Raw genomic sequence first — 21,177 nt, forward strand, 5'->3', positions numbered from 1 at the left:
AACCGAAACAACGCTTATTTTCATGGCTCAAGAAACTGTTTCATTTACCTTTCAAATTATAAGCATACAGATTACAAGAAAGTAAACATTATTTAAGTCTACCATTTCTTAAAATTTACTCTATCAACAATCTACTGAGTTAGAATTCCAACCTAACCTTTGCAGGGCTTTAATTTAGAGGACAGTTATGAAATTTGCAACTAGGGATTTATTTTATTTTATTTTTTCAACATGCGTGTATGGAACCAAGTAACATTTTAGTATTTTTTCTAAATTAAAAATCCAGAAGCAGCTTGGAAACTATCTACAGGAAAATAATGCAGTTTTGAATTTTTGGTTTTTGCACATTAGTAAGACTTACTGTACTTCTGCAGCCAAACCATTTGCATTAATTTTTACAATCTCCCCATCCAAATATCTCCAAATTAAATCAATTTCCTACTTTAGGGTCATGTTTCTGTTGCTACTTCATCATAGCAACACAAACCTAAAACTTTTGATCTACAGAGAGAAGATTAAACAATAAGTGACAGAGGGAAACACTCAAAAGGCAAATCTTTACTGTACCGGCAACAAGAATATCAAAGGCTTTGTTGAACTTTTCAAGTTACCTGAGGTTTCAACACTGCTCATTTTAAAACAGGAACCACTTCACTATGTAAACTAAAATATTTTTCTATCTTCTACAGTTGTTACCAATTCCAGCACAGAAAACTTAGCAGATCTCTTTAAGGGAAAGATGAACTATACATATGTATCACAGAAACATCTATTATTCTTAGGTCTGAAACTCAACTCATGTTTCAACCAACTTTAAAAAAAGATTTCACTTGAAATAAAACATGAAAAGCCACTGAAAATATTTCACTTAATTTTTCCTTAAATCATACAATGAGTAACGTCATGATGTTAATTTGCAAATCTCAGTTAAACTGCCCTAGTGGAATGTCTAATCTGCCTCAAATATTTATCAGTACTCAGCTGGCACTTTTTCCTAATAGTCAATAAAATGCTGCCTTTGTATACAACTCCTGTATTTCTTTATGTCCATAAGTCTCTTTACATACATATACTACTAAAGACAGGGTAGAAAGGCTATACTCGTAGTTCAGGGCCACAAAGCACATTAATTCAGTTCTGGAATACAGTGTAGCTCCCTGGCCTCAGTAGTCTCTGACAGAACTCTCTCAAAAACTTGTTTTGTTTTGTTTTTTTTCCTTTAGGCTTCTCCTTTTCCTTTACCCTTGAAGTAATGTTTGTTATAAAACCTAAAGACAAGTCTTATAATAGAAAGTTTACATTCCTGAAAACTAAAAGCAAGTTGTGTTACTTTTTAAATAAGCAATAATATACTACAATGTTGATTTCACGTTATTTTTTAAATACCAATGAATCTGCCACTTTTGAGAAAAAGAAAAGAAGAAATTATTTTATGGTTTTATTTGCTTTACAGAAAACTCTTAAAAAAGATGATATCTAAGGTTTTAAGTAACTTCTGTATGTTTGTATGAGCAAATGTTTGGCATACTATGTTTAGGCTTCACATACACATAAAATTAGAATCATCATCATCATCATCATGGTTGGAAAGGATCTTCAAGATCATCAAGTCCAACCATCAGTCCTACACCATCGTAACCACTACATGATCACCCAAAGTGCCACATTTACCTGTTTTTTTGAATACTCCCAGGGACAGTGACCCTACCATCTCCCTGGGCAGCTTGTCCCAATGCTTCATCACCCTTTTGGTGAATAAATTTTTCCTGATATCCAATCTGAATCTCCCCTGGCAAAACTTTAACTCATTTTGTCTTGTCCTATTGCTAGTCACTGGGGAGAAGAGACCAAAACATTACACCCTCCTTTCAGGTGGCTCTAGAAAACAATAAGGTCTCCCCTCAGCCTCCTCTTCTCAAGGCTGAACAGCCCCCAGCTCCTTCAGCCTCTCCTCAGACCTGTTCTCCAGAGCCCTAATCAGCCTGGTGGCCCTTCTCTGCACCCTCTCCAGCACCTCTATGTCCTTCCTGTGATAATATACTAATAATTAATTATAGCTAATATAATAAATCTTCTTCAAAGATGAAAAACAAAACTTCAAAGAGGTGTGATAGGGGATGCGAACTATTTGGGGAATTAATTTGTTTGTATGAATTCACATTTGTACCATTGGTTCACTAATAAAATGACAGGCCAGTGCTGATCACACTGAGAACATGGACTAGAAAGTCATTTTTGCTAATCATCTAAAATGAAAAGTATCTCCATTACTTAGTTCGCTAAATGTTGACTGATGCTATCACAAATTACACCGAACTTTACAAAGTCAAGCAAGCTAAGTAAAGGAAATGTGCACTTCCGAGCAGGTGTAAAGGAAAATGCAAGGAAACTGTCATCAGTGTCCCACATATTAGCCATGGTTATGTCCCACATTAACAAACAGCTCAAAGATCTGATACCACACTACCTCTGTAACTTATATAATCATAACCACGTATGCTATGAACATGCAGCAGTTTGATCAAATTGAACTTTGCTATAAACACAGCCTTCTTTCTTAACTGATTTTTTCTTTTTCTTTCTTTTGCAAATAATCCAGATCAAGCTAAGACCTAGTTTATAGCCTTTATACGGGTCTGTGTACACAGACTAATTTATACAGATCACTTCAGAAAGAGATAAGCCCCAGTTTGGGGAAGCAAAATCAGCAGATAAAAAAAAAATAGCAAATGAAAGTGACTTTAAGGACAGATAAGTTTACTGAGATAACTAGGCCTTGAGAAATAGATGAAAAAAATAGGAGCAGTAATAGATATTAACAGCTTTTTTCACTGGAAGCATGCCCAAGGCTAAACTAAAAGCTATGTATGGGATTCCATGTATATAACAAATATATTCTCACCCCCATTACAATAAATGAAAGTTTTTCACATTAGAGTTTCCCGTCCTTAACTAAAGAGGAAAAAACCCCAAACCAGTGTATTTCTGTTCCCTGCCTACCAGAAATAATACAAATAACTGAAAAGTATTTAAGTTTAAAAGAACTTTCCCTCCACTTTGTAACAAGAATGGGCCTGCATCTCAAAAAAACTACCTGCAAACCAATTTTGTCCTCATCTACAGCCTTTTTGTACTTTGCCTTGAATAAGAATCTGTAAATGATGAACAGCTAGATCCCACCTCCTTAAAATGTTCATAAACTTAAATGGTTAAATGACAGATAAAGGAGAGTCTTCATGTTACATTCCCTCCAGAATCTTTCTATGTATTACAAACAATCTGTGCAGATTGTTTCACTTCTGTTCCACTAATGAACAAGTTCAGGTGTCTACAGTCACACCATACCCTAGGACATACACAGATGCTGGTACTGGAACATAGTGGCTACAGGGATAACAAAAATATTTCACTGATAAATAGAAAATTGAGTATTTCTGAAAATAATGTGCATATCCTAGAAGAGAGCAGAAGACTGAAAAAGACGTCCCACTTACAAGAGATGAAAAAATTATGAAAAAAATCTAATTAAAGAATTATTTTTAAACAAGCTGTTTAACCTCCTCTGGAATTAAACATCACTATGACCTCCACACGCTAACATATTTAACATTAGTTTTAATTATAAATTGTGTTGCAGAGACTTTTGTTGTTTAACAAGTCTTATTTCACATAATCAATAATCCTTACTGTAGAAAAAAGCCACAAGAGAAACACTAATGCTCTACTAGGAACCTCACAGTGTGAATTCAAAATGATTGTGACTCCTATTTTTTAAAACAAAAAGGCAAACCGTGCTTAGAAGGCAAAAGTGTGTTTTGACTATCTTAAAAATCATCACTGAAGTAGCATTCTCAGAAATATTTGGAAAAAAAAATTACTACTTTACTAGAAGAAATCATCTTACCATATATTTCATTGTAGTCACAAGGAAACAATTACCTTCCCACCACTATAAAGCTTACTTCTCCCCACCATAAAAAACCAAATCTACCAGGATTAATTTTATTTTTATCCATAAAATAGAGGAGGGCTTTCAGACAGTGTTTTTAAATTTACTTTGGACAAAGCAGTTTTTAATAAAGAATACATCTTTCCTCCTAGTAAGCTCTGGTATAGCACTGCTCCTTCATGATTGTTATTGTAGAAGCTCTCTCATTTCCAAGCACACCTCAGACTTCCTCATGCAGGTGAAACACGTCCTATTTTCCAATCAGCACCTTATAAAATATGGTCACAAAGCCTGCCATAACCTTTTTAGTGGCCATATTAATTCCTTTTCAGACGACACAGTAAATCTAAGATACCAACATAAAACGCACAGCCTCATAAAAGATCTTTATTACATGCAGCAGTTGAAAATATACTTTGTATTTTATTTTCTAAGGTAGAGTTTCTCGAGATATTAAATGAATAGAGCTTTGAACAATATGTGCATCCAAGCAGCCCTGAGAGGCCTCCCCTCCTCAAAGCCCCCCTGGCAGCCCCTCCCCATGGGGAAGCCCTGGAGCTGAGGGGCTGCCAAGGTCCCACTTCAACACTCTGAAGTGTATCAAAAGCCTAAGATCCAGAAGAGAAGACAAAGGACAGTGCACCAAGGACTCAAACTGAAGGGGAAAAAAAAGAGTATTATCAGAAAACAGATAAGACTTTCAAGATCCTCAGAAACAGGAGGTGAGGAAGGTGAGGAAAGGGAGGAGGCATGGAGCCCTGAGGGCCTGGCACCTTCTGCCACTGAGCAGAGCACTTCATTTTCTTAGACAAGTTCAGCTGGCACATCTGATGCACTTCAGTGCCCACAGGCTGAGGGATATAAAATTTCTCTGTAATGTGCATGTATTGAGACAATTTCAAATGAAAGCTGCTAAGCAAGACTGTAGTGTGTAACCAGCTACTTTCAACTGCTTCCTGCTCTTCTGGTGGTCTATGGATTTACAAGATGCCATCGAGATGCACTACAGGAAGAGACAGTAACTCAAGTCTGCTGAATATTTAATGTCTTCAGATATAGACCACAGATCAAATCAAACTTTCTACTGCCCTAGGTATAAAGATACTGCACACAGCCTCATCCAGTCTTGCCCATCACCAGCTCACTTCAATATAGGAATTTTTCAAGTAGTATTTTTCTACTTAGGCAGCTGAAACAGTCTGAACAGCAAGATCATATACTCACTTTCTAATCCTTTATCTTCCTTACTGTGCTCTTAATAAAAAAATAAATATAATGACATAAAACTACAATGCTAATTTAAGTTCCCAGAGAAGTACGAAGTCAAAGTGCATCAGACTTAGCAATATTTGACCTACTGATTTCTTTCATAGGTGTGTAACTGTTTTGACTTTCTTCAATGCTGTAACCAAGGCCAGGATAGTAAGCACATATAGTATCTTAAACCCAGAATCCCTGGACCTACGCATCACCTCCTGCTCAGAAGAGGAAGACAAGTGACTTAGATTCATGAATCCCCAACAGAGGGGACAACAATGAGACAAGTCCTCATAGTCCATGCACAAACATCTATTAAATTCTCCTAGTGTATTTAAAGGTAGTGAGAAAAATTGACTATACATGTAACAAACCATGGAAAACGGTATGATATGCTTTGTGTTACTTACACATATACTTCAGCTGCACAACCTGTGTAAAATTACAGTAGGCCTTGCATTACACAACGATTTTACGAACTAAAAATGAATGAGAGACAGAGAGAGAGGCAGAGATCACCAGTCCCAGATCCAGCACTGGACCATCCTGTGGGTGTGTTTGCTGTGGAAAGAGTGAGCCCCCATGATTCATTGTGTGTCCCTATTTGTTGGCCCCAGGACTTCTGGAACCTCCTCTCATAATTACGACTTCATTTACTACTAGTGGTTTGGGTTTCCCTGGTTGCTATATACATTAGCATGCATGCTGCTTGCAGGTGGGAGAAAAGCTTTTTGGTCTTGAATTGGGCCAGTGGTGGTGATCTCCCCCTGCTGTCTTAACCTTCTCCCCAGTTACTGCAGGTTTTGCCAGTTTCATAACTTTTGGCATGAAGTTTCCTTTTTTGTCTCTCAAGGCTCCTCTTTAGGCTCACTTCTTATTCCTCAATAATCTTCCCTTTGTATGCTAGAGCAAACTATCCCTTTCCAGGAGCTTTTGTTTCAGGAGTTTCTGTGGGTGTTTGAGACATTCATCAGTCGAGGCCAGGAAGTCTCTTTTCCCTTTCTCTCACCAAGTTCCATCTCTTATTGCTGCACATGCACAACCCCTGCAAATGGCTGTCTCAGGGGACAAGTCAGTAGCAGTGTCAGGATCATCACCTGGGTGGACCTATCCCTTCATTTGGTCTTCCACACTATTTTCATATAAATATAGTACTAACAGGATCCACTGTATTTAAGTGTATATAAGTGTATTTGAGCCTCAAGTTACTTCTTAATATTTGCTTTGTTAAAACTACACTAGGTTGAACACACTCCACATACACAAAGCTTTTCAAATTTGGAATTATTTGTGTAACAGTTTTCTAAGCCCGTTTCAACCTCCCCTTGTCCTTTTTCATGTATATATGTGTGGATTCTGTCTTCCAGTAATGGCCTTACTGATGATTCACCTGTACTTCACCACCCTACTCATATTTCCCAGTAGAACTTGGAAAAATCTCGTTAAGACTATCTAATGTGATTCCAGGTCCTTTTCAGCATCACTCCCTTGCAGAATATTGTCCCATAAATAAACTTCTAAACATACACATTTCATATTCAGATGTAGGACTTGAATAAAAACAAACACATTTGCCAAGCTATTCAGTTCACATACAGGGAAGGGAATTAGCTTCACCACTACTTGTTTATCTGTCACCATTTGCCTTATGTGCTAATCCTGTGATTTGTGACTAATGATTACTGGGTAAATCAATTTGGAGCCACGTACTTCTACTCCGGGGACTCTACATACAGCTATTAACTCAGTGGTTTTGTGTGTGTGTTTAGAGGAAACGGTCACTGTTCAATTCTTTCTAAAAACCAGTCAGATAATTTGAAGAAAAATAAATCCGTTTTTCACCATTAGTTTCCAGTGCTCTTCTATGACAAGCTCTCCTCACTTTCAACGCTCCTCTATGGGGACTGGTTTAAATCAGGTTTCTTTTTTGTCATAATTGAAGTCAGGAGAAGATTAAACTTCCTTCCTTCCAGTAAGAAAATATTTAAATGGTCACAGCATACTGAAGGAGCAAAAGAAAGGCCTGTGACTCCTAATCACTGCTCCCAATTTCTTCCCTTTTAATTTTGAAGCTCTGATTCTATTTCATGACACAGAGCAGAAATATGCACGAGCTGAGATTCCCTCTCTAGAACAAGGAAAACTAATTGACAGCCTGAAGGCTGAATCCAGCTGCACAAGATGATTTTATTTGGCTCCTATGATGGCCTAGAGCAAGACTGAACACCATGTACTGTACTAAAAAATTTGCTTAGCCCACAGGAGAGCAGGAAAGAATGAAGAGGGAGAGAGGGAAAGTAGGGGATGGGAGAAAAAAGAGCATGGGTGATGGCTGATGGGCTAAAAATGGAAGTGTGATCATTCCAGCATTTTTCCATCTCCCACAGTTAGGTAATCACAGAGTAGTTTGCACAGAGGAGAGCTGGAGCAGGCTGGGTCCTTCACAACCAAACTGGGCTAAACCAGAGGAGGGATGGCTTCCTGCTGCAGTGACTCAACCACACCAAGATCTAGAGCCCATATGCCTTTTGTAACAGGCTTTTAAGAGACAGCTTCACTAGATCTACAAGATAATCAGGGTAGTGCAGGAGTGAACTGATGCTCTAAGAACCCCCACAAATAGAGGAGAGGAGAGCAGCACCATTTCTGCATGGGACCTAAATCTCTCCACTGCTGGAGGAGAGAGATGTCTCAGATGTTCCTGGTCTGGGCACAAAGACCTGTGCTTTGCATCCTCTATGGATTACAACAAGGGGGATGAATTTGACTTCATAGGCTTTCCTTCAGCATGGATAAAATTAAAATCAGTGACCCCCCTCTGTTTCTGCAGAAGCAGCAATACACTAAATTGAGGTCAGAAAAAGCAATGTCCCTGTACCAGGCTCTCAAGCACCTCCAGTAGCACCTATTATTATGATTTCAGTTTTGTACCTTTCTCTCCATGGAAAACAGAGGGTTAAATATACAATCATCTTGATATATTCATCTGATCCATGAGCAGCTGTTAGCAAGGGGGAAGTAAAAAAATGAGGGGGGACGGAAAAAAAAGGTCACCCATAATCATAGGGAATTAGCAATCCAGGCACTAGAGGAATAAATCCATCGAAGGAAAATCAAAAATTACAAGTTAGAGAACTAAATTTACATCCTAGCACCACCCAAAAGGGATAATTTTTGGAACATTTCAAAGGACTTCCAAAGTTATTTGCAATTAGTGCTAAATACAGCTACAGAACACTTCAAATACTCCCTAAAGTGATGAATAGCAGTTTTGTGAGGAAAAAATGTAACAGTGAGTTCCCAGTCTGTCCATGACTAAAAGATAACTTTCTGATGTTCTGAGACCAAGATGTAATTTTTTCCTGCCTCAGTTTTCTGTCTTGCAAACAGCAGCAGGAAGATTTTTTTTTTCAAATATATTCAAAATTTTAGAATTTTTTTAAAAAAACTTGATGTGAAATGTTGGCATAAAAGCAGAGGACTGCTCTTGGTATTCTTTCAAAAGAAAACACCTCAAAGCAATGCTAAGATACTGGAATCTACATGTATGCGTTGAGATTCTCCTCCTTCTGTACACTGACAATATTCATTACAATGAGATGTTCTTCATGATTTTATTATATTTTCATTTTTGGAAAAATATTGTAATTGTTTTTATTTAAAAATCCTAATTACTTCAGCTAGCATTTTAAAATGAAGTAATTTGCTATGCCTACCACCACAAATTTTATTAACATCAAAGGACTGGTTCAGAAAAATTAACAGTGAAAAAACTATATACTGAGATTTCTGTTCTCTTATATTTTGCTAGCTAATTTCACAATGCCTGCTTTGAATATTTGTGAGTTTCTTCCCATAAGTATCAACATACACCAAGTACATCTTGGGTTACAAGGAGATTTTGCTATCTTATCAAGTATCCCACCAAAAATGCTGCTTGATGCCTATTTATAAAAGGACAGCTCTTTTCACTATATGTTATTTATGTTTATTTAGAAAGTGGGTAAGTTTTCATATACTTTGGAGAAAAATTGAGCAGTTAATCAACCAAACCAAGAGTTATTAGGAAGAGCAGTCCAGAAGACGACTCGGTTTTCTAAAAGTAAAGTCACACTATCAGTGGAGCCTTTCCTGTTCCATAACCTCACCACAGACTACACCAAAGAACTAATTCCACTAATAAAACTGGAGCCAAACAAATTATCTTCAGATAAAGATGTCTACCAGAGAGACTTGCAAGTGTCTGATGAAAAATTTAAGAGCAGCATGGTATTCAAGGAATCCACTTAATTATTGCCATCTTACTCTTGTGGCATTTTCAGTCTACATATTATGTATCCTTTAAAGTTAAAAAACAAAACAAAACAAAAGAACCAAAAAAACCAAACTAATTTTTCTCACATCAAAGGAAAAAATGCAGATTGTTACTAAATACTCAATTTGTAGTACAATTTTTGAGTAAGGAAGGGCACTGAGCTGAATACCAGACTTTTAACACTAACAGTTTCTGCCAGTAAAGCAACTACTAATAAGAATTAAAGAACAAAAGCAACCAAGAATGCCTTTACATCTGGAAATGGTTACACAAACCAAAATGGTAACTGTGTATAAAGTAGCACAGTCACACATCCCTAAGATCTTTATTTTTTTCATGAACATGAGTTGCAAAAAGTATTTGACACTTTTGACTGTTTCTTTTTTTGTGCCTTTGTTAACTAACCATTTTAAAGTTGACCATTAATTAAAAAAACATTTTTGTGTGTTTTTTTCAGCTTTAGTATGAACTTTTGGAACTGAACTCTAGCAGGCACATAGATAAAATATTAAATTTCAGTAAAGCCAGCTCTAGCATACAGCTCCTCTCCAATTACATTTGATAGCACGGAAGCACAAAGAAGTCCAGTTTAGAGAGTTCACATGTGTTTAATCTTTGATTAATTGTACAACAACTAAGTGCCTCCAGACGTAATTCTTTTAATCACGGGGAAGACATCTTTTCAGTCGCTTTGCTAGTAGGAAAGTGTCAGCAGATGTCTGTCTGGTCTAAAGGGAATTTCTCTTTCTCTGGAGAAAACAGTTTAAATAGGAGAGGAACAGCCATATGCTGACTATGCAGTGCTTAACAGATGACATAGAAAAGCATCTACTACCACAGGGAGTGGAACAGGGCAGTTTTCAAATTAAATTTCTTTCAAATTCAAAGCAATCAGCTGAAATCAATTTACATACAGGATATAACTCAGACAGTTCTCAGCAAAACACCTCACAGACAAAGATATAAATCTATCATTGTCAACAATATTACATTTAAGAAGGGTTTTAACATCATGACAGTAAAAAAAAAAAAACAACAAAAAAAACCAAAACCCAACAAAAAAACCCTTCACAATTTTAAATACAGATGATACTTTTGTCTTCCAGGAATGATGATCCAAAATAATAATAACATACCAATAGGAAGTATTTGCCAAAGGTTCTAAAGTCATACAGACAATAGTATTAGCACAACCCAAATTTATCTCCAAATTTAGCTCAGGAGCACAACTTTCAGTACTTCAGGAAAATATGTTTTTAAGATTTAGGACTGGAGAAGAAAATGTATCAAAACAACCAAAGCATGAGGATTACAAGTGAATCCTTTTGGCTACAGGCATTTGTCCTGTATTGTAGTATAGGAAATGTAAACACTGATAAAAATAAGAATGATCTTCACTTCACCTAGTCCTACCAAGATGTTGGGAGTGGTGGTGGGGTGGAGATAAAACTTAAAAGGAGAAACTGGGGAAAAAATATACCACACATCTGTTAGCTGAAAACCACATATAAGAACTCCCTTGGACGAGAGGAAGATCAACAGGGGGGAAAAAAAAAATTCCACCAAGAAGACCCCTCTGAACTCTGCTTGAAGCTCCATCTTTCAGAGTCCATAGGGCTTACACGCTTGAGAAGCAGCATGCTGCCTAACAGTGGAAAAGTATCAAAACCTCCATTTGCCTTCTTCATATAAATAATATCCTTACTTCTAGCAATATTTCTAGCTGATCATCTGTTTGAATTGTCTTTCAGAGTCTTCTAAACAGGACCAGCAATAGTATGGAGAGCTCTGCTATCAATTCACTATATTGGTTGAATTCAGAAAAATGACTTGCACACCTATCTCAAGCTCATGCTTGGAAAAAAAAGTCTTTTAAGCATGAACATTTTTAATTCATCTTTTTTCTCTGAATCTAAAGACCACTTAGTTTAAATCTGCAAGACATAGCTTCCACCTTGTTCTAAGAACAAACTTTTTCAGTTTTGGTTCGAGGTTTCAGATAGTCTTTTGCTCACCAGACTGACACCACATTCTTTCACTTATGAATTTGCTGAGCCTCACTTCAGTTTCTTGCAAGACCACAAAACAAAATTTCCTTGATCATCCGTGCAGGCACAGTCACCTCATCCATGCCACCATGGTCACCATAATATCCTAAATTACTAATCAGCTTAAGAATAATCGTTATCACCTCCAAATCATAACTGATCAAGAACTCTCTTGGATGAAGGCAAGCTAAAATTCTGTTCCACATGGTTTCTGGGAAGACACAAAGTTTTAATAGCAGCTTTCTTGGGTCAGATATCTAGCCCGCTGTTTTGCCCTGACCTTGGCAAGAGTATGTAATTGTACTGAGTAAGAATCTTTTAATTATGTGCTCTGTTTTCACTGCAGTTGTAAGTCTCATTTGTATCGACATCTAGAAAAAGCTTTAATTTATCTGTGCTGCTAACCACTAATAGTACCACTGACCTGAGAAATTCTTGAGTACAAAATTGACTATAATATATATATATATTTACAACCATCCTCAATATCTCTCTTACTCTGCTTTTAAAACCACAAGACTAAAACATTAATCTTACAACTGGAAGCTATACAACCTTCCAATTTTTAAAAATTACTCTCACATATTCCCAAAGAAATATAAGTTGTAGTTTACGTAATACACATACTATCTACATGAACATAGAGACGCAGCACATTGCCTTCTTATGTTTGGACAGTCCAATCTGAAGACAATCTAAAACTACAGCTTCTTCCCACCTACTGGAGAAAACCACTCTACCAATTTTTGTTTTCATTTGGCATCTCCCAAAATATTTTTGTCTGTATCATGATAAGAGCTCAAAGGAGAATTCTTCAACTATGTCACTCTTTCATTTTTTCACCCATATTATAGGACAGTAATGGAGGGCTGTCAGGACAGCCATGCAAGTATCACGGAAGGCAAATTCTTCTAAGGCCAAACTAGAAATATAATACTAATAATAGAACAACTGTATCTGAGTACTGTAAGAGCCATAACATTAAACCATCTACATTTGCTGCACTGAGAAGATCTCTATGCAGCCTCACTTCACTACCTCCTTTTTGTTTGGTGATTCATAGTAGAATTCTAAGAAGGTTCACAAAGTAGAAATATGAGCATAAATAATCCCTACTTCACTGGAGAGCTATAACAGGACAAAGCAAGTGCTTATCTTTCACCCTACTTCCACACTTTTTATAGATGAAATTAAACACACTGAACAAGTTTTCTGTAATACGTGGTAGGTTTCTAAAGTATTTGCTATTCTCATTCTAACACAGTATGTCGCAACATCAGTTTTATTTAATGAAAAAAGCAAGTAGAAATAAGAAAGTGCAAGACTTCTAGGCAAGACTTTCTTATGCAGCACTGCTGCTCTTAACAGTGTTACCCCCAGTTACTAAAGAGCTGATTAGCAAAGGAAACAGAAAGCTCTGTGCATCTTTAAAAATCCGGTGGGGACTTCAAAGGAGTACACTGACATACAAACACTCAACCCCTCTGACTGCAAGGCAGAAGAGAGTAACATACACAAACTTGCCAAAGTAGCTAAAGTAAGTATTCTTACTTCCCTCAAGCAGAGCTAACTACATTATACAAAGGAGCACAATTGTATGTGACTTTGATCTCATTGCAAAGAAATTTCTCCTAAATCACGTTACATCTTCTGCTAAAATGCTTCAGTTTACAGTAATTTAGGTTTTCAGTGCTCGTTACAGCTGCACAGTAAAAGCCAAGGTAAACCTGCCATTTACAAACTTAGGAAGCATTACCAAGAGCATTACTATTAAGCCTTCTATGCCTCAAGCAACTTTTGTTAAGCCACTGCTTGTGGTAAGCAATGGTACAGCTTCACTTGATTTTTTGTACATACTTACAAGCTTAATGAGATTACTGTAAAACTGAGATTCATCTTTGTTATACACACACATAAGCATTCAACTTAAGTCACTTCTTTATCAGCAAGATATGAACAGCTCAGCTAACAAAATCTGCAAATCTGTTCAGTAACTTCGTCTTGGCTTAAAACAGTGATGCTGTACAATGACAGTCAGGAGAGCACGTTTGCTAACACAGCACCATCAGACTGTGTATCATGAAAATAATACAGAAAGAAATAGGACTTCCAGATGTAAGAGGAATGCATTAGAACCACTGAGTAGACAGAGCTGTTAACTTTCGTAACAGTCCTGTATTAGAGAAGGTTTTTTGTTTTGTTTTTCAAGTCACAAATAGCAAGGCTGTAACTGGGACATTCCTCGGATCTAATGGAGGAAGAATTTGGAGTATTATCCATTGTGACGGAAAATAAAGTGAGAAAACTTTTATACAAAACCACTTGCTTACTTTAAGATTCTGTCTTTCTGAGGTTAAAGATTACAGGCATGCATATGTACTTTACAAATAGGTCTGGAGAAGCAAATTCATGCATCAATGGAAATAGAAATGTGGAAACAGTTACCTAGAACTTTCATGGCAAATGTTATAGAAGTCTGCAGAGAAGCACGATTCAAAATTCACAAAGCTGCTGACGAGAACCAAATTAATTTGCTTTTGATTTTGCTCAAGAGCTTCAGAGTGGATGAAACAAGGATGAATACATCCCTGCAGCTCTTGTTACCACTGCAAATATGGGTACATTTCCATGTAATGCTATGCAACAGACCCTTACAAGATTTGGTGATAAAATTTTCCTCAAAAGGGAGTAACTGGAGGAAAATCTAAAAGAAAAGCAATGAAACACTGGCTCAAACTATCACACACCAATAATTTAATTTGGTTCTGATGAGGTGCATCCATTCACCAAACAATTGACAGAAACTCAAGCATAGGAAGCAGCTGCAGCCACCTTCCAGTCTGCTAAGGAGTAACTTTCCACTTTTCCAAAACGGCTTCTACTTCTCTGCTGTGAAAAATTACTTTTGTTTACCAACTGTTTCTGTGATAGATGAAACAGTCTCCAACTCTTACTCTGAGGATCAAACATGGTTCCATTTTGTGCTGCTGCCCATAAAAGCTGACATTTATAGAGAGTATTACCCAGTTCTGTTTTGACAAGGACATGCCCTTTTTCACGTTCTTTAGGACCTTTCACCACTGGAGAATGTGTCACTGGTAGGCAGTAATCCAAAACTAGTTACATTCCTCAAAAACAAAACAGGGAGCTAATTTAAGTAATTCTCCAGTGATCAAAAGGCTGAGTTCAGGAAGTCAAGACAACAGAGGCAAATGGACTCGTAGCCGCCTAAGTCTGAAGGAAGACTACAGACTGTTATCTGATTATCCCATCACACACCCTATCTACAGAACCTTCATTCTACTGCAAATTAAGCTGAAACACATACCACAAGTTTCCCTTTCAGAAATCTTTCGAAGATGAAACTAGGCAATTCTTTAGTATTAACCTGATTCTGAAGTCATATCTACACATACACTGAACAGTAAAGGAACATCTAATTGAGTTTGTTACTGTAAGAAGTGATGGTAGAAAAAATGATGATGCATTCCTTATCACTCTATGAAATAAAGTGGTGCAAACAGGAGTCGCTTCTTCCAGCGAGAGATTGCAGCTGCAGTGCAAAATGCACTTCTGCTTTTTACATTTCATTAAAGTTTTTTGGTTAAGCTTGTAGCAGCAAAGCATATAACCACAGGAGTGCTCTAAAATCTTCTGCACTTTGTAACTGGAAACCAAATAAAGGCAATTTTACTCTGTAAATATACAAAAATTAAAGACTTACTAAGCAGCAATTGTATAAGACTATATGTATACAAATGTAAATGCTGTATTGCTCAAAACAGGTGCACCAAGAAGCTAATCAAAACAGTTTGGCTGATTTGCAACAATCCACATGTAGCTACACTTTATAATGCCAACACTGTTACAGCTATAATGCACACATTTTGAATTTGATGCAAATTTATTCCACCCAGCTTGCAACTGTTTCCTTGTTTGTCACTTCTTCTGTGCTATTTTAATGTCCTTTGGTGCTTTTGCAGTCAAATCACTACCATTTTTATTAAAATCATAGCCTTTTCTGTCAAAATTTTTTGTCTACAATCTGCTGGTGTAAAATTAATACTATATGCCATTATACCTACACACCTTATTTCCAAATATAGATTGGGACTTTTTTTTTTTCTCTTCCAGCATTGTTAATGTTTATTTTCTGACACTACTCCTCTATATGAGAGTAATTTTGAGGGGGATTAATAATTTAATGCTATACCATTGCTAAACTGAGTACACTTGAACCTAATTAAAAAGATATTAATTTGTGTGTATGTGTGTCTTGAGTGTTGGCATAGACTCTTAAATTAAAAAAAAATAATTGTGGTGGCATTAATATTTTATATCCGGACCATGCCATTTAGATGCCACTGCAATCACAAGATGACAACTTGAGGCAGGGATCACAAACACATTTATCACCTATATACCACTTAACGTGATGAGGCATGTCAGAGGGTACCAGTTCCTGAAGTCTGCCTCACATTTCTGGGTTCCAATGAAAAGTTGTGGAAGATAAGAGAATCACTACATGCACTTCAAACGTTACTTCAAGGTACTTCACAAAAGAACATGAAGTAAGCACAACTTTCCATGCTGCTTGGCATGATTTGCTGCATGGACAGAACATTAAAACTTGGTTTCACAATCAACAAGCAGTGCTATAAAGTAAACAACCACAAGCAGATAAAAATCAAAATCTCTTCAGCATTAATGCCCATTCAGAATTACACCTACCAGATACTGGATATAACAACATTTAGAAGTAACCAATCAACAGATAATTTAAACAGGTTATACATTTACTGGATAAGCATAGTTCCAGCTAACCAGACACTAATTACTTTAAGGGCTAAAAGCAGCAACAAGGAAACAGCCTGGTTATAGATCTTAATCATGTGTATTTACTATATTATGTGTGATGCTTGAGATCCTTCTGGTACAAGAACGATGAAAGCCCTTGGGATTTTCTGTGAATGTGAACCAGACTAGGCAAAGAGCTCAAGTAAATTAAAAAATTTATAGCTATTTCCTTTGCCTTTTGTGAGAGTTATGGAAATCCAACCCTCTTCTTAAATTATACACCAAGGGTAGCATTTATTAAAGTGTCTGAAAGTTAGGAGTCCTCATCAGAGTTAGTTAACAACATGAATTTCTTAGTCAAAGAGATGAGTGTTTACAGAGAGCGACTCACCCAGCTCTGAGCTGGGTTTTCAACATGACACCAGAGAAACTGCTACAGATTACAGAGGAAGCCTACAAAAGCAACTGAAAATAGATCCCTAGCTTTTGAATTGCAAAATCTCCTTTCCTACGTCAGTACCCCAAAATTAGTATTTTTTGACCTGCCCTTGGCCCCTCACATGAATGCTTAAAAAACCCTTTCATGTATATTCTCTTCCTTTAAAATAAGAAGAGTTTAAAAAGAGTATACAGGAAGAGATAAGGATTACAAAGTAGTGTGAACATACTTGACTGCTGCTTCCATTGGCCAAATACTTAGACCTAGAAAGATAATTTGTGGGCTGCTTCTTTTACAGAAAATAAAATACTTTGCGTTTCTAAATATGCTGTTATTTTTTCTAGCATTTAATTGTGCAACAACACTTCCATATGTACCCCAGTAGAACAAATGAAGGCTATCGTGCCTCCTATTACCAATTACATTTCACATGGTTACTTGAGGAGGAAAAAATATCTATAAATTAAAATTAAGTATACAAAATCTAAAAAATACCTTAATTGCGTGGAAGCATAAAAGTAGCGCATAAAACCGTCTAGATTTCTGCAGTGATATGCTAACTCATCTGACTCTTTTTCTATTTCTCTATCTCTGTATCAATAATAATTAACCACGTAATTCCTTCACTGCTTTTAAGTCAATGCCTCAGAGGCAGCTCACGCTTCTTCTTCTCCAGCTTCAAATAACATCAAAGCAAGCAGCTGTTCCTAAAGAGCAGATAAAAAAGATGTACTTACTTGCCACCTCCAGTGATGCATTATGACTCACAGCTTCCCCAAGGTAATTCCTTGCCACACAGACGTAGACCCCTTCATCCGGCCTGCTCTTGCGCCCGTGGACTATGCGTAGGAAAAACAGCGACCCGCTGGGCAGCAGCATGCGGTGGGAGCGTGGATCATCCTTGTCCGTCTCCACTCTTTCCCCCCCCTTGTACCACTCGATGGTGGGGGTCGGCCTTCCTTCTGCTTTACAGTTTAAAGTTGCTGGTTCTCCTTTGGAAACAATTAGGTCAGAAGGGTGTTCGACAATTCGAGGCGGGAAATCTTCTTGCCGAAGACGGGAGCCTGAAAGATAAAAAGGGGAAACTTCCTGAGGGGACTGCTGGCAGGTACAGTCATCACGTTTTGCAGTTCAGCTACAGAACCATTGCCCCATGGTACAGGATTTAGTAATAACAGCTAATACAACTTTTTAAAATAAAAAAAAAGCACACACAACTTTTTAAAATAAAAAAAAAGCACCCACAACTTCACTGTGTACAAGGTTCTTCCAAGTAAACACATTCAAAAGCATTTTGACTTTAATTAGTAAACTAACTGCCATGATCCTTGATCACATATTTTTATAGTGATCTATTAGTGTATGTAAATGTAGACATAAAAGCATGTACATATGTAGAATTATTAAACACTAACCTACAGATATAAGGCCATTTTTACCAGCAAAACTGGTACTGCCCTACCTGAAATCCAGTCACAGTCAACCTCATTCAACCTCTTGGAAAGCCCATTAATTAACAAGTACAGAGTAAGTCTAACACCTCCAGCACCTACAAAGCTGCTTTTATTTGTACCATTAACTCTTCTTAGTCATCTGTTAAGCAGTACCACAGAGGTACAAATGCACAAAGCATCTGAGTGCTTCTTACAGCTCTTGTGTCAGAAAAAACTAGGCCAGCTTTTTACAACATAAAATTCTACTGCCTCCAATCTAGAACTCTGACACAATGTGAGACTGCAGTATCAGAGATAAAAGAAATTTTACAACCAAACAAGATACTCTCCCAGAGAAGCATTCAAATTGATTCAAAATGGAAGCTGGCAACTGGCATGAAAAAACCTATTAGTCTGGACAGATCTGTATCACAGAAAAATGTGGCACCTAACAGGGTGCTTAAGAATTCCAGATTAGGAATAAGCAGCTACCAAAACTTCTGGGGTCTTAAAATTACTATTTTTAAAATTATTATTATTTTTAATAACTATTTTCCTTATTTCTTTCAATATACCATGAATAAAAATTAATCTCTTGGCTCACTAATTCCTGATTATTACATTTTTTGATGCCAAGACTCTTTATTAACATAAATACCATGGGTTTTGAACAGCTGTGAAGCACCAGAAACAAATACAAGGTCTATTCACTTCAGGTTAATAGACCATAAACTGGTAAGAAAAAAAAGAAAAAAACAAGGAGAGGACAGTCCCAGAAAGAGCTCTGTTTTCAATCTATACTATATGTGTCTTTGCAATAATATATATATATATATATATATATATATATAGTATATAAATACGCAATAAAAATACTCTAAAATGTAGAATTTTCATGTAAAAATTATTTTACATTTCCTTCAAATCACGATAATCAATGCAAATTAAATGTTACTAATCAGCTAATACTGGCCACACATTGTCTGGTCTCTGAGAGTATGATTGCCTTCTGTATGCAGTAAAAGAGAAGCTTTATATCAACATTACTGATCATTAAATAGAAAATAGCTCAAACAACAATAACACTACTATTTAGTCCTTTGAGAAAAAAATAACATAAGTAGTATTGTATTTATGACTATATTCCTAAATTATAAGAAATATTTTATCATATATCTCATTTGCCAACTTCTATTCAGATATTCACAATGTTGCAAGATTCTGTAATACCTAAAGCAAATGAGTAGTTATATTTTATATTTACTTTTACCTACAATTGCCTGAAACATGGAAAGTAAAGTCTAGGCAGATAGAACAGAAGCAAGAGATCTCCCTAATCTTCTTGCTGGCTACACATCACTGTGCAGCCCAATCCTGCTCATGACCCTAAAGTGAGATTTTGAGATACACCCCCTGAGGCAGGGCACAAGGCAAATGGAGAGCTAAAAGTACAAGCAAAAATTGTGCCAACCAGCACCTGCAGTACCTAAAAAACTTGTTTGCAAGTATATTAGACTGAGCACATCTCAGTCATGACAAATTGCATTTGTGTCTCCCCATCCTGAACAGCTTTTGTAAAGAGCCCCTCACGCAGTAATGCTGCTCTCACCAACTGTGAATGAGGTGACCAGTTTTAGATCTCTCTTCCCAAGGCAAAAGGGCCTAGACAGGGATAAAAACCTGCTTTTCTTTACACTTCTCGTCACTTCTTGTGTACCTCACAATGAAACGCACACAAATGATGGATTAGAAAGCTAAATTAGAAAGTTAAAAGTCACTCTGGAAATATAAAAATCCAAGTTCAATGTAAAATGTTTATCTGCACATATGTTAGTAAGTAAAACATTTGTATTTGCACAGATTACCCTGGCCAACCAGCACACAATAGAGTACAAACCTCTTACTGCTTCTGTCAGCCTGGCTCAGATAACAAATAAATGAAATATATTTTATATATATTTTTTATATTTTTCAAATATATTGCATGTATGCTTTCCATGCTCTCAAGCCACTGTGCACAAACTTCAAGTGCTGTACAGAATGAAAGTATTAAGACTGTACTCTAAACCTTCTTGAAAATCGAGACTCAAAATTCTTACAGAAAAAGTCCTCAGGAAATGCCAGGAATGCTCATATATTTTTCAAAATTTCTTTGCTGGGTAACTTCAGAGGAGTGAAAATTACAGAAACTTCCATTAAAATATTTTGGTTTAGCCTATCATGTCATAAAGTAACATTTATCCAGAAAATTTCACTAAATTGCTTGAAGCAGAAAGGGAGAAAAGATGCATGAGTATTTGATTTGGCAAATAGAGAGCACTAACCATAGATTTTAACTGCCTGAAGGGTACTATGGCCTTGACAAACAAGCTATAATCTTTCTACATTTCTACACATTTTTAAAAAAATAATAATTCCTTTTAGCCTAGTTATTTAAGCTGCATTTACGTTTTATTGAGAAGAAGCAGCTTCAATTACCAACATAAATCTTACAGTGGGCACCAATCCTGTAATTTTCCTGTCAAAAATCCTTCCCAGGGCAGTGTTTGGAAAAAAAAAAATAAAAAAAGAACACCTATTACATCTTAGATCTGCCTTGAAATATATAACAGTTGCATTTTCTTTCCTTGAAAGATGACAGCACTAAGTTATAGGAACTAACCAACTTGTGTTCTCTGCATTTATTACAATTCAAGTCTTTCATAAAAAAGTCAACAGGATGCCACCAATTAAAGCATGCCATCCTAATTATTTCATGCTGCTACTTAAAAGAACAATTATATGAAATCATGTTTCCAGTTTCTTGGACTGTGCCACAACTATTTTTACAAGAATTCGAACACTGAAATAAACAGATGTGAAGGTTCAAAGAAAGATGGCACTAGATGAATGCTAAACTCATAGAGGCAAGATTTGCCTTTATTCCCACCTTAAAACTT

The 21,177-nt window shown here is 36.6% G+C and overlaps 1 protein-coding gene across 8 annotated transcripts in view; it reads right to left on the reverse strand.

Moving 5' to 3' along the window:
* ROBO1 (roundabout guidance receptor 1) overlaps positions 1-21,177 on the reverse strand; it is a 685,371-nt gene that overhangs the window by 233,934 nt on the left and 430,260 nt on the right. For all 8 annotated transcript variants that reach the window (XM_071755931.1, XM_071755956.1, XM_071755941.1 and 5 more), the window contains one exon: positions 17,543-17,869. In XM_071755931.1, coding sequence (XP_071612032.1) covers positions 17,543-17,869 — 327 coding nt within the window. The remainder of the gene's footprint in view (positions 1-17,542; positions 17,870-21,177) is intronic.

Source organism: Heliangelus exortis, chromosome 1, assembly GCF_036169615.1.
Source record: "Heliangelus exortis chromosome 1, bHelExo1.hap1, whole genome shotgun sequence".
Taxonomy (NCBI): Eukaryota; Metazoa; Chordata; class Aves; order Apodiformes; family Trochilidae; genus Heliangelus; species Heliangelus exortis.